The sequence below is a fragment of the Cupressus sempervirens genome, chromosome 8 (assembly GCF_028749045.1).
Source record: "Cupressus sempervirens isolate cs-2001-9-10 chromosome 8, ASM2874904v1, whole genome shotgun sequence".
Classification (NCBI taxonomy): Eukaryota; Viridiplantae; Streptophyta; class Pinopsida; order Cupressales; family Cupressaceae; genus Cupressus; species Cupressus sempervirens.
The window spans coordinates 391,917,632-391,943,280 of record NC_143125.1 but is presented as its reverse complement, the minus strand read 5'-3'; the positions used below and the strand labels follow the sequence as shown (position 1 = coordinate 391,943,280).

General features: G+C 37.3%; 1 protein-coding gene across 25 annotated transcripts in view; it reads left to right on the top strand.

Moving 5' to 3' along the window:
* The window catches only part of LOC149542936 (pto-interacting protein 1-like), a 206,594-nt gene that overhangs the window by 91,150 nt on the left and 89,795 nt on the right, over positions 1-25,649 (top strand). For 16 of the 25 annotated variants that reach the window (XM_089797862.1, XM_089797850.1, XM_089797861.1 and 13 more), the window contains 2 exons: positions 1,599-1,852; positions 2,063-2,189. In XM_089797862.1, the coding sequence (XP_089653988.1) occupies positions 1,599-1,852; positions 2,063-2,189 (381 nt within the window). The remainder of the gene's footprint in view (positions 1-1,598; positions 1,853-2,062; positions 2,190-25,649) is intronic. The other 9 variants (XM_089797866.1, XM_089797867.1, XM_089797860.1 and 6 more) reach the window with 1 other exon arrangement.

Below are 25,649 nucleotides of genomic sequence, written 5' to 3'. Positions count from 1 at the left end.
GACCCCTGGCAAGATCTGGTTAGCCCACAAAACAAAGATGGGAAAAGGCCAATGACACAATCAAAGATTAATGACTAGAAAAGGGGACATTACGTAGTATAACATATTCGTCATCAGATGGCACAAAACTCCCAAGTTTAATATTAAAGGTAACAATTTTATTTTTCTTATTTTTCATGAGTGTATATATATATAAATTTTAATTAGGTGACCTAGTTAGCTTATGGTGGACACTTGGTATCATTTAGTCTGTCCTAGTTTGCTTTCCTTTTCCTAGCCAAAGTGGTTTAGACGAATACCTGATTCCTTGGTGGGAGGTTGGTGCTTGTGCCCTGATCCCTCTTCATCAATGCTTCCCCCCCTTCGCCATGCCTGCAAGAACAAACAAGAAGGTGAAAGCATACTTCTGGATCATCCAATTGTAATCATATCAATAATCATATTAACCAACCATTTATAATTCATAGGAACTCATAACGAATAACCAAATAAACCATCCATTTCTAATTCATAGGAATCCATACCTAATAATGAATATTTCCAAATCACATGAACTTATAACGAATAACCAATTTAACCAACCATTTTCAATTCACAAGAATTTATAATGAATAATCAAATTAATTATCCATTCTCAAATTTTTTATAAAATCCCAACGGCTATATGGAAACTTTTAAATCTTAAGAAAAAGTGGCATGTAACAAAAACCATATGATGCTGATTACTGATTATTATTTTAATATTGAGCAATGAATATCTATCATGACATTTGAGTTTGACATCAAATTATTATGCTGTATTTTTATTTTTATGTTTTTTATATATGCACAGTTTTTGGTATTCTGAATCTAATACCTTTGTTTTGTCTGTAAATATGTATCGTTTTATGATTGTTTTAAAATTCTGTGTTTAGATGCACAAAAAGTAAAGCAAAACCTTTTTTTTCTTTGGCATATTGAGCAATATTCAAATTTCCATACCCTTCCCTCAACCTGAAGCTGAATTGAAAATAATAACCTAGGAATTTATAGTGCTTTTGCTACTCTTCCACTAATCTCTAAATATAAATCATCTATCATAAAGAGATATTTATAGTTTCTTTCCAGTAAACATGATGGCTGATGAGCAATTGGTGCTGCTTGAGATCTTAACTCGTTAATATAAGTACTAAAGCATCAGTTTTGCTGCTTGTGCCATGTCATTTGTTATATTCTTGTTTCTATGAATTTTCACTGCTTTGAGCACTGTATCCGACTATATGCATTATTCTAAATTTTATAACTTTTGAGGTACTATGCATTATTCTAAATTTAATAACTTTTGAGGTACATAATACTTTTTAGCTCTTAAATTTGTTTCTTTTGGCATGTCATCCCGCAGCATTAGTTGTGGGTAAAATAATAGTATATGCTGAGCTTACACATCTTCCAAGATTGAATTAGTAGAGATTCTGTTATACTGCATACCTTTCACTTTATCTTGTTCACTATGTATTTTTCCTATTCCGTCTAGGTTTTTTGAATCAAAACTGTAACTACATGGACAGTCCCCAAAATCTATGCCAAAAGCTTGTTTAAAGTCATTGAAATGTATTCAGCAGGAAATGATGGAACGTACAAGAATGCAGACACGACTTTCAAGGTTAATCAAAACGTAAAACCTCAGCCTATTGCTGTCCCTGAGATCACAGTGGAGGAATTGAGGGATGCAACAGATAACTTTGGAGAGAAATCATTGATTGGAGAGGGTTCTTATGGTCGAGTATATTATGCAACTTTAAGAAATGGCTGTGTGACAGCAATTAAAAAGTTAGATTCCAGCAAACAACCAGATCAGGAATTACTTGCACAGGTTGGAAATAAATATCATTGTTTTAGATGGCAGTGTACAAAACATATGGTTCCCTGACAACATATACTAATTTCCTGAATATGTTTCCCATGATGTTAGTTTTGACATTGTACTTGATGCCTAATGATTAGTTATCTGTATTCTGACATTTGTATCAGTGTAAGTATTCCAAACTTGAACTGATAATTAACATTTTGGGTCTTTTCACAGGTTTCCATGGTCTCAAGGTTGAAGCATGAAAATGTGGTGGAACTTGTTGGGTATTGTGTTGATGGGATTGTTAGAGCACTTGCATATGAGTTTGCAACAATGGGATCACTTCATGACATCCTTCATGGTATGCAAGCAACTGCTTTCTTTTCTCTTGTATTTTTGCCTTAAATGGGAACTTGGGTTTGAGTAAAGTTGTTTTAATGTAAGGCCAGAATTTGTTTTCTGTTTCTTTTTGGTGTAAACAAGGATGATATTGCAAAGAAGATTATTTATTACCCAAAGTCCTCTCCCTTGCAAAAGATCTATTGATAGTCATCTAGATTAACCGAGTAAGAGTTGTATACGAACCTTTAATAAACTCTGATGAACTCTATATCCAGATTTAAAAACAGAGTAAAAAATCCAGAAGGCACACCAATACACAAAGAATGAAATATTCTTTTTTAAAGTTTCACAACATTTTTTTACAAAAAATAATTATTTTGTGTTCTGCCAATCCTTCTTTTGGCTTATATCAATACTATACAGTGTTCCACAAGAATTGAAATATTCATCAGAAAACTACTTTGGAAATGTTGTAGTCGAAATAAAGTAATTATTATGTTAGCACTTGTTAAAGCTAGTTGGGTTGGGTAGTTAGGTGGTGAGGAAATGCATTGGTTGGTTTCCAACAAACCGACCCTTCTATAAATGTCTAGAACATTGGTATTGCACTGATGTTGGTTTTTGGTATTAATAAAGAAATAATTTCCTTGCCTATTGGTATTGTGGTATGAATGGTATGTGTTAGATTTTACTTCATATGTATCAATTGACTCATCCTGTGTGATTAGCATAGCTCTGTATTTGTGACACTTGAGTGATATTTCCACTCTACATTTTTTTGGTGCCGTTGCCTAAGTTCGAACCTAGAGGTTGACAGGATGGAGTAATGGGAAGGCCCTTTGTACTGCTCATCCAAGTAATAAATAGTGACGGGAAGAGGAGGAAATAACCAGGGAAGATTAGTTGACACGTGATCTGGTGTCGGCTTGGGAAGTTGCAGTTGATCAGTACATACAAAGGGAAGTTGAGAGAACGGTCCTTGAAGGTATGGTACACGACGAACTTCTAGTGCCACTAGCGGTGTACAATCTCCTGGGAGAGATTCCTTGCCTATTAGCAAACAATTTGTTATGAGTAAAAGAGAAAGACAATAAAATTGATTCATGCCCCTAATTCGAAATATATATCTTAGGTGGGTATAAGGAGAAGAAACTGAGGAAGAAGTCGCCTTGAGGGAATTTCATCTCTTGTAGCAGCAGGAAAGACGTCGCAACTTAAATGGAGGACAAGGGGATTCCACAAGAATTCAAGAAGGATTGATTGAGCATACAATCGAAGGTATAGAAAATTTGGTCATCTCGGAGATGCTAGCAAGGAAGTTGGGAGATAGAAATCCAAAGACACCTGTGGGGAAAGATCTCTGATAGGAGCAAAGTCAACAAGAAGAAGATACTTTCATTAGTTCCTCCTCGAGAGCAAATTTCCAGTCAAGAGGAAGTGTTCCATCTAGAGTTCACTCCAGAGGAAGTGTTTCATCGGGAGGTTGTCCCATCGAGAGGAAGTGTTCCATTAGGAGGAGGTGTACCATTGGGAGGAAGTGTTGGAAGAAGTGTTCCCACAAGAGGGAAAAAAACCTCACATAATGGCTATAGACAAACAAAAATTGCCAAGTTTCATAGGGGACAGCTCATAGGATTTCGCTTGGCACTATAAAATGTGCATAACAATATGGCAAGCGAATGGAGAAAATGATCCGACAGAATGGTTAAAAGCCTTCCCCACCACACTAAGGGGTATTGCCATTGATTGGTATACTAACTTGGACGCAGCAAAGAAAAACACCTGGAGTAATATCCGCACAACTTTTGAAGAGGAATTCAGACTACTGAGAGATGATGATGAAATTGTAACAGAGATTTATAACACAAGACAAAGGAAGAGTGAATCTGTCAAAGCCTATACTAGAGGACAGAAAGAGCTCATAGGGAAACTGGACAACAAACCGACAAATGGATTGAAGAAACAATGGTTCATTGAAGGACTAACACCGTCCCTTAGAAAAAATGAAGATAGTTCTACCATCAACCGTTGGGGATGCGTGTACTTGCGCCATGGACATAGAAAGTGAGTAAAACCTCTAAGGCAAGAAGGCATGGAAGCTCCAGCGAAAGTTCGAAAGAGAGTGAAGAAGAATCTAAAACTATTCAAGCCTTAAGAAAAGATTTGAGATGATTGATGAAGGAAGTGGCAGGGAATAAAGAAGAAAAAAATAAGGGAGAGAACTTTGGTGTATTGACTATGAAAAGGAGGGCCATACAAAGGGATCTTGCCTGAAGAAAGCTTTTTGCAAGTTTTGTTAGGTAATGGGGCACACAATTAAAGATTGTCCTTACAAGTTAAAAACACAGAGCGCTCAAGTATTCTTGACCCATGGGGAACAATCTACACCATCCTCCACTCCTTTAAAGAATACAAATACGGAAGCCTCACTAGGAGGATACAGAAACAACAGGAGAGGAAGTAACAATAATAGCAATGACAATAGTAATAACAACACACCTCAGCATCCACTTTAGTATGATTCCAAATGGAGACCAATGATCCAGTGTAGGAGATGCAATGAATGGGGACACTTTGCACGAGATTGCCAAAGTGGAGGAGGACAAAATGGAGGGATGTTCTGTAAATGGTGTGGGCTAGGCAATCATGAAGATGCAAATTGCTCGAGACAGAAGGGAGTAAATATGTTAGACATTGAAGATGTAGAAGATGAAATGCTTGCGGTCGCTAGGATGCAAGCTAGAAAATTAACCTACCCAGATGCTATTACAGAGACAGAAAGATTTCATGAAGCAAAGAAAGACATTCGAGATAGCATGAGGGAGCGAGGAAAGACAACATCAGAAAAACCTACTGCCAATAGTGGTATAATGAATATGGTGAGGCAAGTACTAGAAACTGCTATCTCAGTAGAAATAGGTGATTTATTAGAAACATTACCCCAATTGCAGGTGGCACTAACACAGGGGGCAAAAATGAAAGACACAACCTCAAAGAAAGAGAAGGAAGGAGAAGTACACACAAAAGACAATACATTGTTCACCATAGGGATGGAGAGAACACGAACAGTAGTAGAGATGGAGATACTAGGGTGCCAACTCTCAAATACTATTGTGGATGGAGGTTCTAGTGTAAATGTCTTATCAGAAGAAACATGGAAGGAGTTAGGGAAACCTACACTTTGGCCCCCGACATTTCAACTAGTAGGAGCAGACCAACATGGAATCAAGAGTATAGGAACGCTGATGGGACAAAAAGTCATTTTTGGTACGCAATAACTTTTTATTGATTTTGTGGTTATCCCTTTAGAAAAGAAGGGGTACGATGCTTTATTAGCCAGGGGATGGTTGGTCGCAACAAAAGCTACCCATAATTGGAAATGGAACACACTATCTATTGAGATTGAAGGAAGAAAGTACATCATAGATCTCAGAAACTAGTTTGTAAGTCAGGACTTGGCATCAAACTTTGAAGGAGAAAACTATGAAGGGATGGAACCAGATGAGGAAGGGGTGCTTAGACTAGGGGAATGGTCAGACGAGGACATAAATTCCCTTAATGGATTATTCCACTGGCAAATGTGAGACTATGAAGTTTTTCACGCAGAATGTATTATGCTACAAATACAAGACTCTTAGTTGGAAGGAAGGTACATGGAGGAGTACATAGAGTATAAAGAGAATGGGGCAGTAAAGTTATCTACTTTGGATAACAAACCTATCAAAGACCTCGTAAACGGGTCTAAGTTAAAAGTGTACGAGAGACACAATAAAGTGGCAAGTAGCTATTTTATAAATATAAAAGAGCAAAAAGGACGAAAAGCAAAAAGAGAAAAAATTGAACCAAGCCCTTATAAAGAGACGGAGTCACAAAACATTACCCAAAACATTAACTGGAGTGATAGAGAAGAAGTTGCCGGAGAAGGAAGTGGTAGACAGGAAAGTGTAGAGATAGCCATACGGACGGCTAGACTTGAGGGAAGAGTGGTTGTACGGACGACTGGACCTGAGGGAAGAGTGGCCGTATGAACAACCGTACGAGAAAGGGTGGCCATATGGACAGCCATACAAGAGGGAAGGGTACCCAAGAAAGCCGTACGGCAGCAGGGCAGAGTACAACATCACCAAATTGCATCTGTACAACAACAGGGCAGAGTATGACATCACCAAATCACATCCGCATGGGAACAAGGAAAAGTATGACATTTCCAAATTGCAGGCATACGACATTTCCAAATTCCATTTGAACATGGTAGCGTACGACATCAAAGGCAAAGATTCTCCTCCTTATGGGCACTCGTACAACAAGGGTGCATAAGAAGTAATTCCATACAACAGGTAGAGACACCCATATAACAACAGTCTGCAGGAGTACGACAGACAGAGGTACGACAAAAACATGCATTCCTAGTACCTAAGAAATCTGTACGGAATCTGGGACAACCTGTGGTACTACACATGGAAGTTGGTTACAAGCAATTACTTCAGAAGGACGATTGGTACAGGTGGCATATACAACCAATTCAAAAGATTTGGGAACTAACACAGCGACACACAATGTTGAAACTAAGCATTGGAAATCCAAGCAAGGGAAACATTATTGACTCCAAAAAGAACTCTGCCGTATTGCAAGCAAAGGAGGTAAGGAAGATGACAAAAAATAAAAAGAAAGTGGCACAGAAAATCACCATCACTGCCAAGAATATTACATTTGAAAGTGTAATGGGAAGCGAGTGCAAGACTTGGTGGGAAAAAGCAGAGGCAGCCCATCCTCTGATGAAAGCGTTATATACAGCAGAGGTAGATAAGATAAAATCATTTTCATTCCGATTTTTGAATTAAAAGAGTTTGAGTCTATATTATGGAATTTAATCACACGGTATAGGAAATCAGGTCATAAATCTGTAGTACAAAATTTCCAGCAACAGCTGACAGTTTCTTATGCAGCAGAAGAAATTAGTAGGGTTTTCAAAATTCTTAACAGAGGGCAAGAAGTGGAAAAAATTTCTGACAGTAGAAGACAAGAAAAAATGGTTGAAATTAATGTGTTGGAAAGATCTTACAAGTTTGGAATGGGAAGGAATCTTGAAGAATAGTTGGGGTCTGAAGAAAATTTTCATAGCAAATGATGAATGGCACTGTGTGGTAGATTTGGTTAAAAGCAAGCTCACTGTAGGCATCTGTACTTTTGACATTTCCTTGTGGATGTTACCTGCAATGGATGGATTGTACAATGGGCAGACATATAATTGGGCTAAATTTCTTTTTGATAGACTTCAAGAATTTATGGAGTTGAAACATAAGGCCTTTTATTGCCTCATCATACAGTGGCTTTGTTTTTAGAGGCAGTGCACACTCAAGTGAGCAGCGAACACCGGGGGACATTGGTACTGGCTAGCAGGCTAGAAAGAGTCTTCAACAACAGTGGGCAACATAGAAAGTTGCTATGCAGGAAGCTTGGAACAAAGAAAATACTGAATTGGAGAGCAAGGTTGTCGTCGCAAAAACTAAAAAGATGGACACATTACGAGTATTGTAGGGCATTCGGACAAAGCAGAAGATAGCTGAGCGAGACCTGCAACAGCTAAGGGGAACTCTGAGCACAGGGATGTCCTCCCATCCTCTTGAAGTCAAAGTTGTTTTTGTTGGTTTCATGTTGTATAGTCATCTAGAAGATGAGTTCCTTTTTTTGGGGGTATAGATGTAGTCAGAATAAAGTAACTATTATGTTAGTACTTGTTGAAGCTAGTCAGGTTGGGTAGTTAGGTGGTGAGGAAATGAGTTGGTTGGTTTCCAACTAACTGACCTTTCTATAAATGTCTGGAACATTGGTATTGTACAGACGTTGGTTTTCGGTATTGATAAAGAAATCATTTCCTTGCCTACTGGTATTGTGGTATGAATGGTATGTGTTAGGTGTTACTTCATATGTATCAATTGAATCATTCTGTGTGATTAGCATATCTTTGTATCTTTGAGACTTGAGTGATATTTCCACTTTACAAATGTTAACCAAAATAAAAATTCGATAGCAATTTCCTGACATAAAAAGCGAACCTGATTGGTCTCCTTTTTTGTGTGGGCCCCTCAGACGATTCTTTGGACTAATGTCCCCAAAATTTGATAAAAGAAATAAACTATTGTTAAGTTTTCCAAATTATTTTATGAAGAAGTGACTAGAATAAAATTATATTAAAAAGTCACTTTATTTATTAAAATTCTCCAACTTGTTAAAAAAGTGACTTCATAAGGAAATTCTAAAAGTTTCCCCTAAATTTTTATTAATGGAGGGGTTTTCTGTGCATTCAATATGTTGAGATGTTTTGTGTATTTTGATATGCTGAAATTGTTTGATGCTTGGCATCAGCTGAAATTTATAGAGATGAAAACCTTCAAGAGTTTGATAGGATAGGTGAACAGAAACCGGGTTCTTCAAAGAGGTGGATTGACGACAGAGACTACGTTGGGGCCAAGTTTGTGAAGTCTTCAGCTGAAGACAAATTTGCAGAAATAAATGACATTTCCTGTTTTGAGGTAATTTGTATCTATTGGGAATAAAATATAAAAAAATTATTTCTGAAATGTGGAGAACGTGTATATCCTTTATATCTACAGTGTGAACTTAATGTGGAAATTACATTAACTTGTTATCTATGGAATACTTAAGGAAGTCCAAGTTTTAGAGGTTCAAATAATTATTCCCTTCATTGGACATTATGGTGATTGACAATTATTTATTCCTTACTTGCAAAATTAAATCAAAGATTTAATATTTCCTATCGGCACTTGAGATTATTGCCGTCTATTTCATGTAATTCAAAGGCTTGGTCCATTGTTGACGATCAATATTGATTAAAGCCAAACTATTGCGAAGGCTATTGTGGGAATCACAATTTTATTGAAAGATCCTCAACTGAAATTTGACCCAAATTTCTGGTTTGTCTTTGACCAACACAGATAGAAATTTGTATATTTATATATATTTTGCTTGTTTAGTGTTTTTTTGTTTTTTTGAGTTTTTTGTATTTTGCTTGAGATTTTGGAAGGGTCCGATGATTGATAGAATAAAGGAATTGCTGATAACTAAATAAGTGAACAGATTAAAATATAGAGGACAATCTAGATGTTTTTAGTTCAAGAGAATAACAGAGATACACATCCCAATTTGTATACATATGTCTGGGACAACAAATTTAACCTCTTCCATCTCCAAATTCAACTCCACAGTTCTGCTCTAGGTCTGATATGAAATTCCCAATTGTAAAGATGTTGAATTAGCTCCAAACCAACAAGAAACCCCAAGTGTCACCTATGGTTTGATGCACAAGTGTTCAAAATGGTACGACAGGCTGGAATGATACAAAATTTGATGTAGTAATGACCTCTGAAAAGACCGATCTGCTCATGGCTGTCCATGATCTACTCAATTGCAGTGCTGCTCACTGTTATTTCCTCCAACCATTCAATAGATTACCTTCCTTTTACAATGAAATTGCTGATAACCTATCCCCAATCAGAAGAGTAATGTCCCTAAGATCATTTTTCACTTCTGTGGGCCACAAAACTATGAATCCATAGTAAATCTGAGAGTTTCTTCTCCACAGTTGTTGCTCCAATTTCAAGATGTAAAAATAAATCATAGATTGCTCAATTGAGGAGTCCTCATGTCCTTTTATTAACTCCAAACCTTAATTTGTTTTTAGGGTTGCAATACTTAATATTGAATAAAGTTTATTGAACTTTATTTCTGCTAGAGACTTCAAACCTCTTGAGGGTCTAATTGCACATTAATAAAATGTCCACCTTTTAGAAACAACCTAACATTTATAACTCCTAGGAGCTTGTGCCATGAAGGGATCACTTTATTATATTTTATTAAATTATTATAAGCTCATATCATGATGAATCGCTTTATTTTATTAAATCAAAGTATTAAAGTCAAGACTTCAATATTTAATTTTAATTCCAACCTCATCACCTGGCCATCCCTAACTAAAAACTGATGATACACGTACTATCTTGGTGATGTCTAAATATAGTAGGTAAATTGACATTCTTCTAAAGGATAAGGATCCTCCCTAATAAATAGAAACTGTTACCCAAGTCTCCCGAATGATCCCTGAGGTTTCTTGATCATTCTGGTCAACACCCATTCAATCCCTAAAACTTTGGAACCCTTCCTAAAAAGAAGACTATTTGAACTTGTCTCAAACAATTTATAAAGCCCCTGCATAGCTCTACACACCTCTGGATGGATTGCCTATTCACTCTAATGACCTATAGTAACCCTGATAGTAAGTAAACCTCTGAGCTTCCTTAGGAAGGGACATTACAATCCTTAAGACTTAAAGATTGCTTGCCCTTAAGTAATCTGCACTTGCACACTGAAATCACACAAGCTCTAATTCCCTTTCAACCTCAAACATACTGCTCCACTAGATTTTTGTGCTATAAAAATCACAATGCCTATAATTATAAAGCAACTCATCATGATCCTAGAGTATCAATGCACTGATCAAGTCAATGCCAGGATACCAAACCAATTGACCCATATGAGATGAAGATGAAATATTTCATCAAGTCGCCACAAGACATCCATTGACAAAGATAGGCCAACAAGAGGGTGAAATCGGAATCCCACATGCCAAGAAACCAAGACAAACAGCTGCCCAACATTGCTGTTATAGTTCAGACCAACAACACGAATGATGTCATAGGTGTCAATATACCAACGCAAACAAATAAATTCCATCTCAGACTCAATGTCCATAAAGTAGGTATGTCCCCACACATTCTTGTGCCATTAAAAAGCTGGTGTAGATCATGCAAAATCAGAAAGTACACTGTAATTCCAAATAGGATAGCCTCTAACCCACGAGGAATCAATGAAGATAGGTCACCAACCAACAAATTGATAGCTGACATATCATAAGAAATAGGTGGCAAACCCATGGATGTAAAGTAAATGCCCTCATTGCTAACTGAAGATAATACTTCAGAAGCTGGTCCACTATGAGTGTCATCAACAAATTCATCGACTCCATGTGGAGAATGATCAACATCGCCAGTTAATATAGAATTGAACAACCCATGTTTCTCATCATCAATGGAGTGTTGAATGCCATGAATGTGTTGAAGATGAAGCTTGGCGTGATGAATCATCAACTTGGCATTACTTGCCTTCCTAAGCCACCTCTCTTCTATTCTTTGGGACTGATTTAATGCTACTGTCCCAAAATGAACAAATATAGAGTTCCCAAAAGATGCATTATCAAAAATATTATGTCTAACCTTTGCATCTTGTACACCATTAATTGGAGAGTCAATAACACTTACTTTCCCACGAGTATAGGCAGCTAACTCATGAGCATAAAGAGATATAGTGTTGCTGTCCTTAATCAGAGATTTAGGACAAATACTGTTTCATTAAAAAAGACATGAAAACTCTAATGGTCCACACAAGCCATTGGCATAGCCTACTCAATGAAGTACAAGCATGCAATGGAAAACATGTGTAAACATAAATCAAGAACTGAAAAGAGGGAGTTGTATCTTCCTTTGCCTGAACAGGGAGGCGGTTGTGCTGAGGATGCTCAACTGAGTCCCTGGATCTGCATCTCCTTGAGTACCCGCAAGAGTGAAAAGATGGTGTCAGTCTTCTAAGAAAAAGACTAAGCAATGGCAAAAACAAACACCTATCTTCGGAACTGAATCACTTCCCACAAATGTTTTCAGCTACATAAGAGATCATAAAGCACACAGAGGGAGAATTAGTGCAATTAAGAGAAGAAGCAAAAAGGATCCATTTTTTATGTAATGTGTTTGTGTCATGTGCAGCTACAGGTATAGAGGCTATAAGTTATTGAAAGAATGTGTTTTTATGATATGCTAATTTAATAAACAATTAAGCTGATGACAAGAAGCAGGAGCTATTAAAGCGACATATGTTCATTGCATGAAACCTTTTAGCTCAGATAATGGCAGCAGTAAAAGGCAATAGAGCCATTGAAGGGTTATCTGACTTAGACATGAAACCTTCTGGTCTAATGCCAAGGACAATGCTAGACACAGAAAATTGTTAGAGGAAGTACCAAGGGCAATCAAATAAATTAGGAAAACAACTAGAGTCATATACACCAATAAGGCAAAGGAGCAGAGCTTTTATTTAAAATTTAAGCAATAAGAGTAATCATAGTGGAAAAGAAGAAGGTATAGGTTGCACGTGTAGTAACAGTATTCTGACTCAAAAGGTAGCCATATCATGGAATATCAGTGATCATAATATAGGAATAGTAAACAAGAGCAGTAGATGTATACATGTCATAATGAAAGCTTTACAAACAACATCATTGAGGATGGTACTTTGCCATTGTCAATCACATTGATGTAAGCAAATAATAGCAGTGAATATTAATGGTAATTAGTAGTCAAGAAGTGCAAACAAGGACAGTCATTATGTGACAGCCAACAACAGGGACGCAGACAAATGCATGCGGATCAGATAAAACAACAGATATTACAAGTAACCTAAAATGGAGCCTTGCATAAAGAGAAGTAATGAGCAACCTTATCCGTCAACACCAACCTAATGACTTCATAGTTTTTTGTTTTTCCATAACTAACTCCTTAGGGCCTTATGTAATATCCCAGTAAGATATTATCTCGCAAATTTTCTCATAAGAGTTTTCAGAATATAACAGATAAATTATGCAATATAGTCCAACAATGTAAACTAGCAAATGAACCAGTATGCTCATTAAAAGGCTTTGTTTTAAGTTTTAACACTGAAGAGTTTCTATTGTATTATAAACTAGCAATACAATAGCATACATAAAGTCCAATCTTACAAACAACAATAACAGTCAAATTGGAAACATATAAAAGAACCTGTAAACTTAGGATGAACTTTGCCTCGAATCCGTTGCAATGATGAATCAGGGCTACGTCCAATCCATCAGAGGTTACCTAAAGGTTTGCATCGTCACGTCTGAAATTGATGATGTAAACTTTCTCAATGTTTCTCCAAGAGAAACTCAAATTCTCGAAACAAAACAATAATCCAAGCATGTTGAAAATAATGTTTTTCAAAGATGCCATGGCACGTTTTTCAATGAAAGAGCATGAAAATCTTTGAAGGCATGTTCTTCGAGGCAAAAAAATGGAAGATCCAAAAAAATTGGAGAGTGATCCAGAAGAGAGCTCGAAAGATCTAGAAGGAATATGTTGTGGTTTTCAAGATCCCTTGGCTCAAAAATTGAGGCACCCAGAAAAATTTGACGACAACCCAGTTGAGTTCTCGAAAAACCCACCGAGAATTTCTGATCAAATTTTTTTTGAGCCCATAAATTAGGGTTTCGAAGAAAACCCTAGTTGGCGGCCATTAATGGACGGAATTGCAGAAAAAGGTGTTTTGCAGGTAGAAAGATGGCTGATTTTATTTAGAATAAAGGCATTTTTTGCAGGGATAGCACAGACCAAAACACCTAAGAAAAAATAACACCCAAGAAATCACTGATTTGCAGATTGCGATTTTAAGGAAAAATGTCTTTTTTTAAGACAAATTTGCAGATTTTTGTCTCTAAAACCCTAGCCGTGACTAGTTATTATGAAGCATGTAAAAAACCATGAAAGACTTCGAAAAGAATTTTGAAATTTTTGGAGCAGATAATTTCAAAAGAAATTAAAAAAAATTTAATTTTTTTTGAAGTTTAGGCTTTGATACCATATTACGAAGTAATTGGTAAATACTTGCTTCTTCTTAACAAAGAGCGAAAGGTCAATTTATACAAAAGAATAAAACGATGTTTCCTTCGGAAATGATTGTAAAGAATGGAAACATTCTATTCTAACCGAGAAAGTTAAAAAAAACGAAAGCAAACAAAAGCTAACTAGATATTTACAATAGATAACCATTAACTAATAATAGACAACTATCTGTTATTGTAATAAAAATGAGGTCCTCATTCTTCTTTTATGCTCAAAACGGTGACTCTTCAGTTTCCTTCTATGCTTTCGTCTTTCTCCTTCTTGTCACCTTTAACCCACTTTATAATATTAATTTGACCTATCTTATAAGTTCATTAAGCTCCCTTAAGCCGAAATTAATATTTTAAGAATTTGGCTTTCAGAATTTTTAGTGTCCCAAAAAAGGGACATTACAAGTCCTCCCTCGAGAAAACTTGTGCTCAAGCAATTGGTGTCAGGATCCCATATAAATCTGCAACAAGCTTGTAGCCCAATCTAAAAATTACTACTACCCATCCGCTACACTACTTTTGATTAAAACCACTTCAAGCCCAAAACTATGTAGGCACTCATCAATATGCTGCTGGAGTAAAACATCAGTCATATCAATGTTGTCGATAAATGTATAATGTGGCCGACGGGTAGAATAGTATCTGAACGGGCGCGTGACGCTTGAGTCAGCCCTTCGGAAAGGTATATGTACACGTCCGAGATGGACTTTGGAAGCATCGTTGTAATCGATAGATCATTGTAGTCATTGTAATCGGATTGTAATCTGCAAGTGCATACATGAATAAAGTACCTGTTCTGAATTGAATCGTGTTATACATGTGTTGAACTTCTTACCCTATGCGGTAAACATTTGGCGCCGTTGCCAGACGTACTTGGAACGAACAAATGATATGAAGATTAATGCCGAATTTGCCAAACAAAGATTGGAATAAGGTGAAAGATAAGAATGCACTAAGTACAGCAAAAGAAATTTTAATTTTAACACAGCAAGCAGAATGCAGACAGAGACTTCAGCAAATTGCCGAGGGGCACCGAAGGGGTGAAGAGGCACAGACAGAGGGAATGCACTCACCTAGTAGGCTGAGGAGTGCCGAGGAATTGTTGGAAGAAACTCAACAACGCTTGAATTTGGTGGAGGAAACAATGGAAGACTTCCTTAACCTGTATACGGCGAGGGGAGAGTGTCCGAGTGGAAGGGAAGCAACTCGCACGACTCGGAGTGCTGAGGGAGCACGAGCGTGGAGGGATCTCTTCGTTCTTGATACATCGGACGAACGGATACAGACGGAGAATATTACCTCAGAATCAAAGACAAGTAACAATGGCTGGCCCTAAAGAAAAGTTACCCAAGTTTCACGGTGATGGTTCAGCAGACCCTATCAGACATTGTAAAACGTGTGAAACCATATGGACGGAAAATGGTGTGATGGATGAGGATGATTGGGTAAGACAATTTCCAGCAACCCTACGGGGTGTCGCGATAGATTGGTTTTCTGACATTAGTCCTCAGAAACTTAATACATGGGAAAATGTTAAAAAAGAATTTATAGCAAAATTTAGATTGTTACGAGATGATAATGAAATAGTGGTAGAAATCTACAGCACTAAACAAGGAAAGAATGAGACAGTCTGAACCTATGCCAGGCGACTAAAAGAATTGATTGGAAAGATGGAGAGTCAACCAGCGGATGGGTTGAAAAAACGGTGGTTTGTGGAGTGGCTACGGTCGACTCTTAAAAAGAAAATGAAGATTGTACCACCGGCATCGTACACCGATGCGTCTACTCGCGCTATGGATTTGGAAAGTGAACAGAAGACGAGTAAGAAGAAAAAGCATAAGTCCTCTGATTTAGATGATTCATCTTCAGAAAATAGTAGTAGTGATGAGGAATCGAACAATAAGGTGAAAGTGCTACAGAAAGACATGCTTCGGATGATGAAAGAATTCAAAAATTTGAAAAAGAATTTGGATACAGTAAAAGGAGAATTGTGGTGCACAGATTGCAAGGAGGATGGCCATACGAAGGGTTCATGCCCGAAGAAGCAGTTTTGTGACATCTGCCAGGTGGCGGGGCATTCCCGGAAAGAGTGCCCGTTTAACTTGAAAGTAAAGGGACACCAGCAGGTGTTACTCACGCAGGAAGCGTCGAACAATAGCAATAACGCAGGCAATGATGCAACTTCAGGTGGATATCGAAATAATAATAGACGCGAAATGGGTGGAAACAATAACAATAACAATGGAGGCCGGCGTATAATACAATATGATGTGAGTGGACGGCTGATGATATAGTGCTGGGCATGTAATCTTTGGGGTCACTTTGCGAGGGACTGTACTACGAAGGAGGCGTCGCAGCTGCTGTGTGGATGGTGTGGTCTAGGGGACCATGAAGATTCAAAATGTCCAAAGCAAAGCGTAAATTTATTAAGTATTGAAACAAGTAATGAGAACATGTTGGCGATCACACGGGAGCAAGCGAGGAAGGCAAAATATCCGAATGTGGAAGAAGAGAAGGAGAGGTTACAAAAAGCCCGAACAGAGATAGAAAAGCAAATGAAAGCAGAGAAGTCACAAGTAAAAGACACTGCTGAAACTCCGAAAAGAAACTTGGCGGAACAAAACATGGTGAAACAGATAATGAAAATAGAAGTGCCAATTAAATTAAATGATCTTCTTCTCACCATGCCACAGTTGCGTATGGCTATTATAAATATGACACTGTCCCTGAGAGTGACGGAGGAAGCAAAGGATAGTAAGGAAACAACCATAGCAGCATCAACAGAACCGATGTTATTAGCACTTATGATAGGTAGACACCCAACAGCGGTGGAGATGGGCATTCTAGGTACAGTGCTAACAGATACAATAGTAGATGGAGGATCGGGAGTGAATGTGATGTGGGAAGATATCTGGAAAAAACTTGGACAACCAACACTATGGCCACCCACCTTTCAGTTACTTACAGCAGATCAACATGGGATAAAACCCTTGGGCACTTTGATGGCACAGCCTGTAACAATTGGGACACAACCATTTTTACTAGATTTTGTAGTCATTCCATTAAAGAGAAGAGGGTACGACGCCATCCTGGGACGGGGGTGGTTGGTACAAGCTAAGGTAAAGCATGATTGGAAAAGGAATACTCTGTCAATGGAGAAAGGAGGTAGGAGTTTTATAATCGATTTGCATACATAGATGGTAGGAGAAGAAGCAGTGTCGTCGGACTCAGAAGTCGAAGGCAAGAATGATGACGAAGGGAAAAAAAGGATGGAACCAGATGATGAAGGGCTGTTGAGAATAGGAGGGTCAACTGATGACGACCTAGGTTCAGTAAACGGATTGCTACATTGGCAAATGGAAGATTATGAGGTCTTTCCGAGTTGCAATATTTTGAGTATCGAGGAAGGAAAAGAAGGCCATGAGTTTTCAAAGGAGTATATTGAACTGAAGGAGGGGGAAACGCAAGTGGATGAAACACCTGCCCATACGTTCAGTAAAGATAAACCAATGAAGTATGAAGAGCCGACGGTGAAAACAATAAACTTGGGTGATGAGGAAAATTTGAAGAACATTCTTGTAGGAGATGATTGGAACCCAGTATTGAAAGCGGTAGCTTGGACATATAAGGACTTAAAAGGAGTGCCACCAGAGCTATGTGTCCACCGGATACCATTAATCGAAGGTGCGGTACCCGTACGGAAGCGGCCGTACCGAAGGAATAAGAACTATGCAGCATGGGCCGTGGAAGTTGCACAAAACAGTTGGAAGGTATGGCGTCAGAAGCGTTTAAAATTGAACAACTTTCAACCCGGTCAATTGGTACTGAAGTATAATGGACAGAATGAAATAAGGCCTGGAAAATATAAAGTTAAATGGGTTGGACCATACAATATACGGGAAGTTGGATATAATGGAGCAACTAAATTGTGGACACTATATGGAAAAGAAATACCAAATACTATAAATGGATCAAAGTTGAAAATATATAGGGATAGGAAGGATCCTCCGCAAGAAAATAATTGAACGAAGAAAAGATGTCTGTAAATAATGTAAATAATGTACATATGTATAATATTGAAGTTGAAGTGTCAAGTAATAAATTGTAGTTTTAAAAGTATGAAGTGCTAAAATAAGGAAACTTGAAGCATAAAATAAATGTAGTGGAATGTTAAATATTAAATGTCAGAGGGAGCAAAAGTTTGCCATACGGCTTACTGTACGGCCTTAGAAGATATCATCAAAGGAAAAAGTATGAAGAAAAAGCTTGAGCAAATAATAGAATAATAATAAAGTGACCGAATGGTAATAAAGTGGGAAGTGAGGGAATTTAAGAAGACCTTTTGGATGACCGTACGACCTTCTAGATGACCGTACGGCCTTGACAAATTTAAAAATGTAAGCCATAACTAATAAAAGTAATTGGAAGATCTAGAAATTCGTATGAGGAAGCAGGAAATCATATAAGGAAGACCGTATGACCAGAAAAAAAGAAAAATGGAGGTAGTAAAATGACCATACTGCTTGGTTAGATAACTGTACGACCCAAAAGAGAACATGTGCCAAATTGAGTGAAATATTAAAGATGGAAATCAAAGGTCGTAAATGACCGTACGGCCCCTAGATGACTGTACGGCCTTCAGGTTTTATTTTGTGAATGAAATCAGGTCGTACTATACGGCAGAAAATAGGACCATACGGATGGAAGGAGGAACAAGCCATAAGGATTGAGGATAGTACGACGACCTTACGGTGGTTGAAAAGACGAATTGAGGGCAAGGTGAATAAGATCGTACGGTCGCAAGCCGAACGCCATCATACAGAGTGGTGACCAGAATAAAGCCGCAAGGAAAAGAAGGTATTTATCTGAAATAACTTCATCTATTCTTTATATTTAGAGACGAAGGATATCAGGATAGGAAGAGGAATTGCTGTAGCCGATTCACAAAGCAAGTCTACAGAAAAGAGGAAGTGGAAGAGCAAAAAGAAAAAAAAAAAACGACGACAAATTGAAACAATTCGGAATGAGTAATGCATGATGCCAAAGGGAAGGGTAGACATAAGCAGTTGCTAGAAAGAGTGTGGAATTGGAAGAAAATGACAGAAATAGTGTGTTCCGTGCAGTTTTGTGTGGGTTTCAGAGTGCTAATGTGCCCTAGGACCCCACGGGGGTGCTGCTCCTCGACACTGTTGGGGGCATTGGCCCCTAGACCCCCAGTCGCTGCGGATATCAGTCGTGGAAAGTCTGACCAGTTGGTGAGGACTTGGAGCTGTTGCAGGCATAGAGTGTCTGTGTACTAGAGGCACTTGGAGCAGGTGTTGGACGTGAGGCTGTCTTGGTGGATGCGTAGAGAGCTCGGGAGGAGCTCATCATCCAGTTGGAGGCAGTACAGTGACACTTGGCTCTGGGTACTCAGGAGTGGGAAGCAGAGAAAGCAGCACGGGTGGCTATCAAAGTCAGCTAACGAGACAGTATTGTGTTAGTAGAGGCTACAGATGCAACGTAGTTTGGAGACCAGTTTGGTGCAGGCACAAGATGAACATGAAAGTGATGTGACAGAAAAAAATCTATCTTGTTGTAGTTAGTTAATGTATTTTGTAGTTAATTTGTCTCAGATATTTTGTAATTGTCGTCTGGAGACGACTTTTTCTTTTGGGGGGATGATGTTGTCGGTAAATGTATAATGTAGCCAACGGGTAGAATAGTATCTGAACGGGTGAGTGATGCTTGAGTCACCCCTTCGGAAAGGTATATGTACACGTCCGAGATGGACTTTGGAAGCATCGTCGTAATCGATAGATCATTGTAGTCATTGTAATCGGATTGTAATATGCAAGTGCATACATGAATAAAGTACCTGTTCTGAATTGAATCGTTTTATACATGTGTTGAACTTCTTACCCTATGCGGTAAACAATCAATACTAGAATCCAACACTATTATACTATCACGAGCATCAGATATGAGAAGATATAAATATCTCGAGGAGCTATTAATAATGGACAACTGTCCATTTGTGAGTGATCTCTCATGGAAATGCATATTAATCTCCATCATAGCTGTCCATCCTGAAGTACTCTAATCTCCCCACTATTTGGGTTAGCTTAGGACAATTATTTCTTGCAAAATAAATGTTAGAACTAAACAATAACAAGATAAAATATATATTATTCGACCCTCTATCCTAACCCTAACCTTAAAGAGGTCTCCAGATCAGGTTTTCTAACCCTTACTTATTCCACCATCTTCTTTGAAGTGCACCACTTAAGGTTCTTCTTGGCCAAGACATCTTCTATCCAAGGCCAATGATGTAGAGGAAAGGGTGGTGGCCCTTTTACACAAGTTAAGTTATTCAAATTTGGCTCTTAAAACATATAAGTGAAATCAATATATTTGAATGCTATTGCAGGGCATTAAAACATCAAAGGTGCCAATATACTATAATTTATTGGATTTGCATTGTTTAAGATCCCTTTAACCTCTTTGATCCTTTGATCTTCATTAGGTGACTTGATTGTCTTCATAGTCTTCTTTGTACTTGGAGTGGCTTCATGAATTTCTTGTTGAGCCTGGGTGCACCATACTCCTCACCTGCAAGAAAAGTCTTGTCCCAAGAGTTGTGTAGCTTGAAGGATGTCTTCAATGTAGGGGTGATGTAATCCCCCAATGTAAGCCTCTTTCTTTCACCAGCATTCACACACCAATTATCAAAAGAAAAACATAAGTTGGCTGGCTGTCCTTGGGAAGGAAAGTGAGAAGGCTGTAAGGCCTCAATCTTCCCTGATTCCTTGCATGGATTAGACCTTTGGTCCAACATCTCTGTCCCTTTGCTAATCTCTGGCTGCTTGATAAGACACTTTGACTGTCCCAACTTGCACAAAGGCTAAGTCCTAAAGCTCTCTTCTTCTAGGACTGTCATAGCTGCCTTTGGACTGTACTTTTCCTCCATTATACCAGCCAGTATCATACTGAACTTGCTTTGCTACGTCCTGCCCAAAACACGAGTATAGGTGCTTCTTGACCCCTTACTAAAGGTTGCAACTCAAACTTCTTGCCTTCATGGTGAACCAAATACTTATTAGTGAATCCATCATGGATTACCTTCCTTGACCATTGCCAAGACCTGCCTAATATCAGATGTCCAGAACTCATATCCATAACATCACATAACACTTTATCTCTGTATTTACCAATTGAAAATTCAATCATAACTTTAGTACTAATCAACAAATTCTGATTTTCATTAACCCAAGTAGCATAATATGGTTTAGGATGTACAAATGTTTGCAAATTCAATTTCCGAACAACTTCATGAGACACAACATTATGACTTGCACCTGAGTCTATAATGAGTCTACATACTTTACCTTGAATCAAACAATTGGATCTGGAAATGCTTGGATTGTAGGATATCTGATTTCTCCTCATGAACAAGTGCTCTTCCTCTTCTGGTAAAATCACAATGTTTCTAGACTCTTCTTCTTCTTTGCTTGTCTCTTCTTCCTCCAAATTCACTCTTCTTCCTTTACCTTTATCTTCAATCCACTTAGGACACTTGTATGACTGATGGCCCACTTCATTACAAGTGAAGCATCTCCCTGTGAATACTCCATTGCCTCTTCCTCCACTTCTTCCACCTCTATGCCCACCTCTTGTATCAGACGAGTAACTCTTGTCCTTATCTTTATCATGCTGATTCAGAAAATCAATATTTCCTCTTCCTCTCATGGAAGATCTACCTCTATTGCTGCCTTGTCTCTCTTGTCTCCTTTTGATCTTTTCCTCGACCTTGATGGCTAGCTTATAACATTCATCTTGTATGTTGAACCTCAGTCCGCCCGTGTACCTTGCAATTTTCTCATCCATATACTCATCATGACTTACTCTTATGTCAAGTTTATGGAATCCTTTAGTATGTCTTTGCACCTCCATGTCTTTTTGTTTAGACTTTGCATCTTCTTATACAACTGAACTCTATAATCCTTTGGCAAAAACTTTGCCTTCATCTTATACATCATGGTGTACCAAGGAGTAATCTTGGGTTTACTATTCTTCCTACTTTCCGCTTGCACACAGTCCTACCATAGCAATGCATGTCCTTTCAACTTGGACTTTGCAATCTTCAACTTCTGATTCTCTTCCACATCTTCACATTTGAAAGAAATTTTCCATGGCACTAAACCAATCTATTAGTTCCTCATCATCCATCTTTCCTCCATACGTAGGCAAATCAGTTCTTGCCCTTATATCACCACTCTTGATGACTTTAGCAAACTTAACCATCTTTAGTTCATCATGATCCAACTCTTCTTTGTCTTGGAGTTCCTCTTATTCTTCTTCATCTATAACTTCTTCATCTTGTCTGATGCTCTTGTCCCTTTTTACTAGGGCCAATATTCTTTCCATCATGATTCTCATCTCTTTATCTTTTTCAGCTTTCTCTTTCTTTTCTTGTTCAAGGGCTGCCTTTAGCTTCTTGTTATCTGACAATTGTTCTTTAACAATTTTTGCCAATTCCATGTTGGTCATTCTTGTAGGTAAATCTCCTTCCTCACCTTCAGCCGTGGTTCTTTGATCAACTTGGCAAATGAATCAACTCAGGTCTACACCTCAAAGGATATTTCTACTTCAAGGGCTTAACCAAGGATCCAATAACCAACTTTCTCAAGACCACAACAAACCTTCCACAAGACCTACCCCTCGCTCTGATACCACTTGATGCATAGGAAAGGGTGATGGACCTTTTACACAAAAGTTAAGTTATTCAAATTTGGCTCTTAAAACATATAAGTGAAATCTATTTATTTGAATGCCATTGCAGGGCATTAAAACATCAAAGGTGCCAATATACTATAATTTATTGGATTTGCATTGTTTAAGATCCCTTTAACCTCTTTGATCCTTTGATCTTCATTAGGTGACTTGATTGTCTTCATAGTCTTCTTGTGTACTTGGAGTGGCGTCATGAATTGCTTGTTGAGCCTTGGTGCCCCTGCACCAGCCAATCACATATGCATATGTTGACATCATCAGAATATCTTGGTACATGGAGATTGTCTATTAGCCCTAGTCATGGTGGTTAGATGGAGACCTTAACGCCCCACATACCCAAGGATAGGGATTCCCTTAATCACCATGAAGTCAATCCAATGGATTGAAACTATATTGTCCATTTCTTATCTAGCCATTCATACAGGGTTACTCATCTCTCACATTGGCACTATAGTCATTTATATGAGGATCTCACTTCCTGCACTGGCACTACGAAATTCTATACAGCCATTCATAAGAGATTACTTAGAACCCTATACTGGCACACAACCTTTTATAAAGAAATGGGTGGATACTCTACACTGGCACTATGGCATATGATTAATTACTTCCAATAAGAATTTATATTGATTACTTATAACATATAACAATTAACTATATTTTTCTTTAATAATATTATTCTTTTAATTTAATAATATTAAAACTTAAAATATTCTTCCTCCAAATTTCTATATATAATTTAAAACTAATTTGCCTTTATTTCCTAATATTAATGTAATTCATATTTAATATATTACATAAATGTATTGCTTAAAATATCAGAAATCATTATAAACTAGTTTATCTTATTTATTAATCATGTTCATTTAAATTTATAATATTATCTTTTATATATTTTATCTTCTAATTACGATGTTTTGTTAATTCATTATAAATCAATGATTATTACCCAATTCATAAATTGAACATATCTTTAGTAAATTAATAAACACAACTCTTTTTATTACCATCTTCCTCTTTTAACAAATAAATATTAGCTGACGTGAATTTGATTTTATGGTCCATTTTCTCTGTCCAATATTTATTCCTATTTTTTCTCCCTTCTTTTCTCCCTATTTTCACTCATTTATACCATTGATTAAATATGGTGGGGCTGCCCCCTTTTAAGCTTTTGAAAAGTCACTACATTATCCTTTCCACCCCTTCATAAATAATGTTTAGTGTTTCTAATTAAATGGTAGTGTCATCCTTCTATTTTAGATTGTTTTTTGAAATGTTAATATGTTTTGTTATTAGTAATGACATTCTCCTTTTCAATGGGTTGTCACACTTATACTATTTAATATTGTTATTTATTTGAAGAATGATTACCATTATATTGATAAAGTATTAATAGTTTATTAATATTGTTTAATCTTATTTGTTTATTAATAAATATATTGATTAGTCTTCATATTTTAAAGTTTATGATTATTATTTATTAATTTTTGTACTTCAATTTTTCTATTATCTTTGTTACCTATTATTGAATCTTATTTCAAAAAGTGGTTATCACAACTATTGATGAAGGAAGCAAACTGCTCAATAGCCAAAATCAGTATCAAAGGTGCAGAGAGGCCATACATTCTTTCATTAGCTTCAAATACTCCTAGGTACCACTGTCATGAGTAAAGAAAGGATTAAGATGCCATCCCCTATGATGAAATTATAGCACCCAATAATCCTCAACCAAGATCTATTTACCTAGTGAAGCAAGGAGTCGTCCAACTCATGTGTAAGTCAGATACTAAAGTCTAAAACAATGTGTAAGCTGATTGGAGAATGAGAAACAATGTTAAATCTGCAAATGGGGTCACTACACCAATCTTGTGAACCAAATGCTAAGAACTGCAACTGGGTCCCACATCCTCTAGTCAAGATCACCCTCATCACGGAAATCATAAAGATCTTTGTATTCAACTCAAAACGAGGACTATCAAATGTCCAATGGGTACCCACCTCAAACAAAGAATTGTCTACTAGCATAATATGATCTAAAGTTTTGTTACTTGATCTCTTGGGGCAGCTATCCAAGTCATACTTGTCTATTGAATGCTATCAAGTGCCTTAAACACTTCTTGGAAAAACTCATGCCTTCCTTTATCCTCTCCCTAGATTGTTTGGTGACAACAATTTGAGTTTCTGCTTCATGAAGAGCAACTTGTAATGTTCCTTTTTGGGACATTAGAAAAATTGAAGTCTTATTCTATACAATATTAAAATTGACTCTGAGACATAGATGCAAAATATTAAAAAAGTCAATTTAATGTTATACAAAGGACAAAAGGTCAAGGAGGAACAAGATGAAATACCTTAGGGAAGTTGAAGAGCCAAAAGGGAATAGGATGCAGAGAGGAGCCGAAGATTCTTGGTTTGTTTATTGAAAGAGGAAAGAGGCTTATTGTTGGGCATGCTTGATTTTATTATTCAGTTCAGTTTTCTCTCTTGTGAGTCTTAGAAAGCTTCGGCTTTCACCTAGTTGGAGGATGTAGCCCCTCATGCTAGTAGACAGTGGATGCAAACCCATTGTCCCGGGAAACATCAGTTCAGGTGTTTCATTCGTGCTTATAGGTTCTTATTCTAGCATTCCAATTTGACTGTTAAATCTATATTTAGGATTGGGTTTTTGTACTGGTTATTATATTGCTGTTGTATATAACGTATTTGTGGAGTTGTATGGAAGTTTTTGGTTTTAACATTATAGTTTGTAATGCATTTCTATATGCCTAAAATCCTGAATATTATTCTGAAAGGAACTGGTTATTAATTTGTGGAGAATCTTCTGATTTAAACATCGTATTGTATTCCATTTGCATATATCTAAGTTTGAGTATTATAATTAATAAGAAGTTGGTTAAACATCAGTTGGCTATTGTACTGGATTTGCTTGTGCTGGAATACATTTGCAAGATT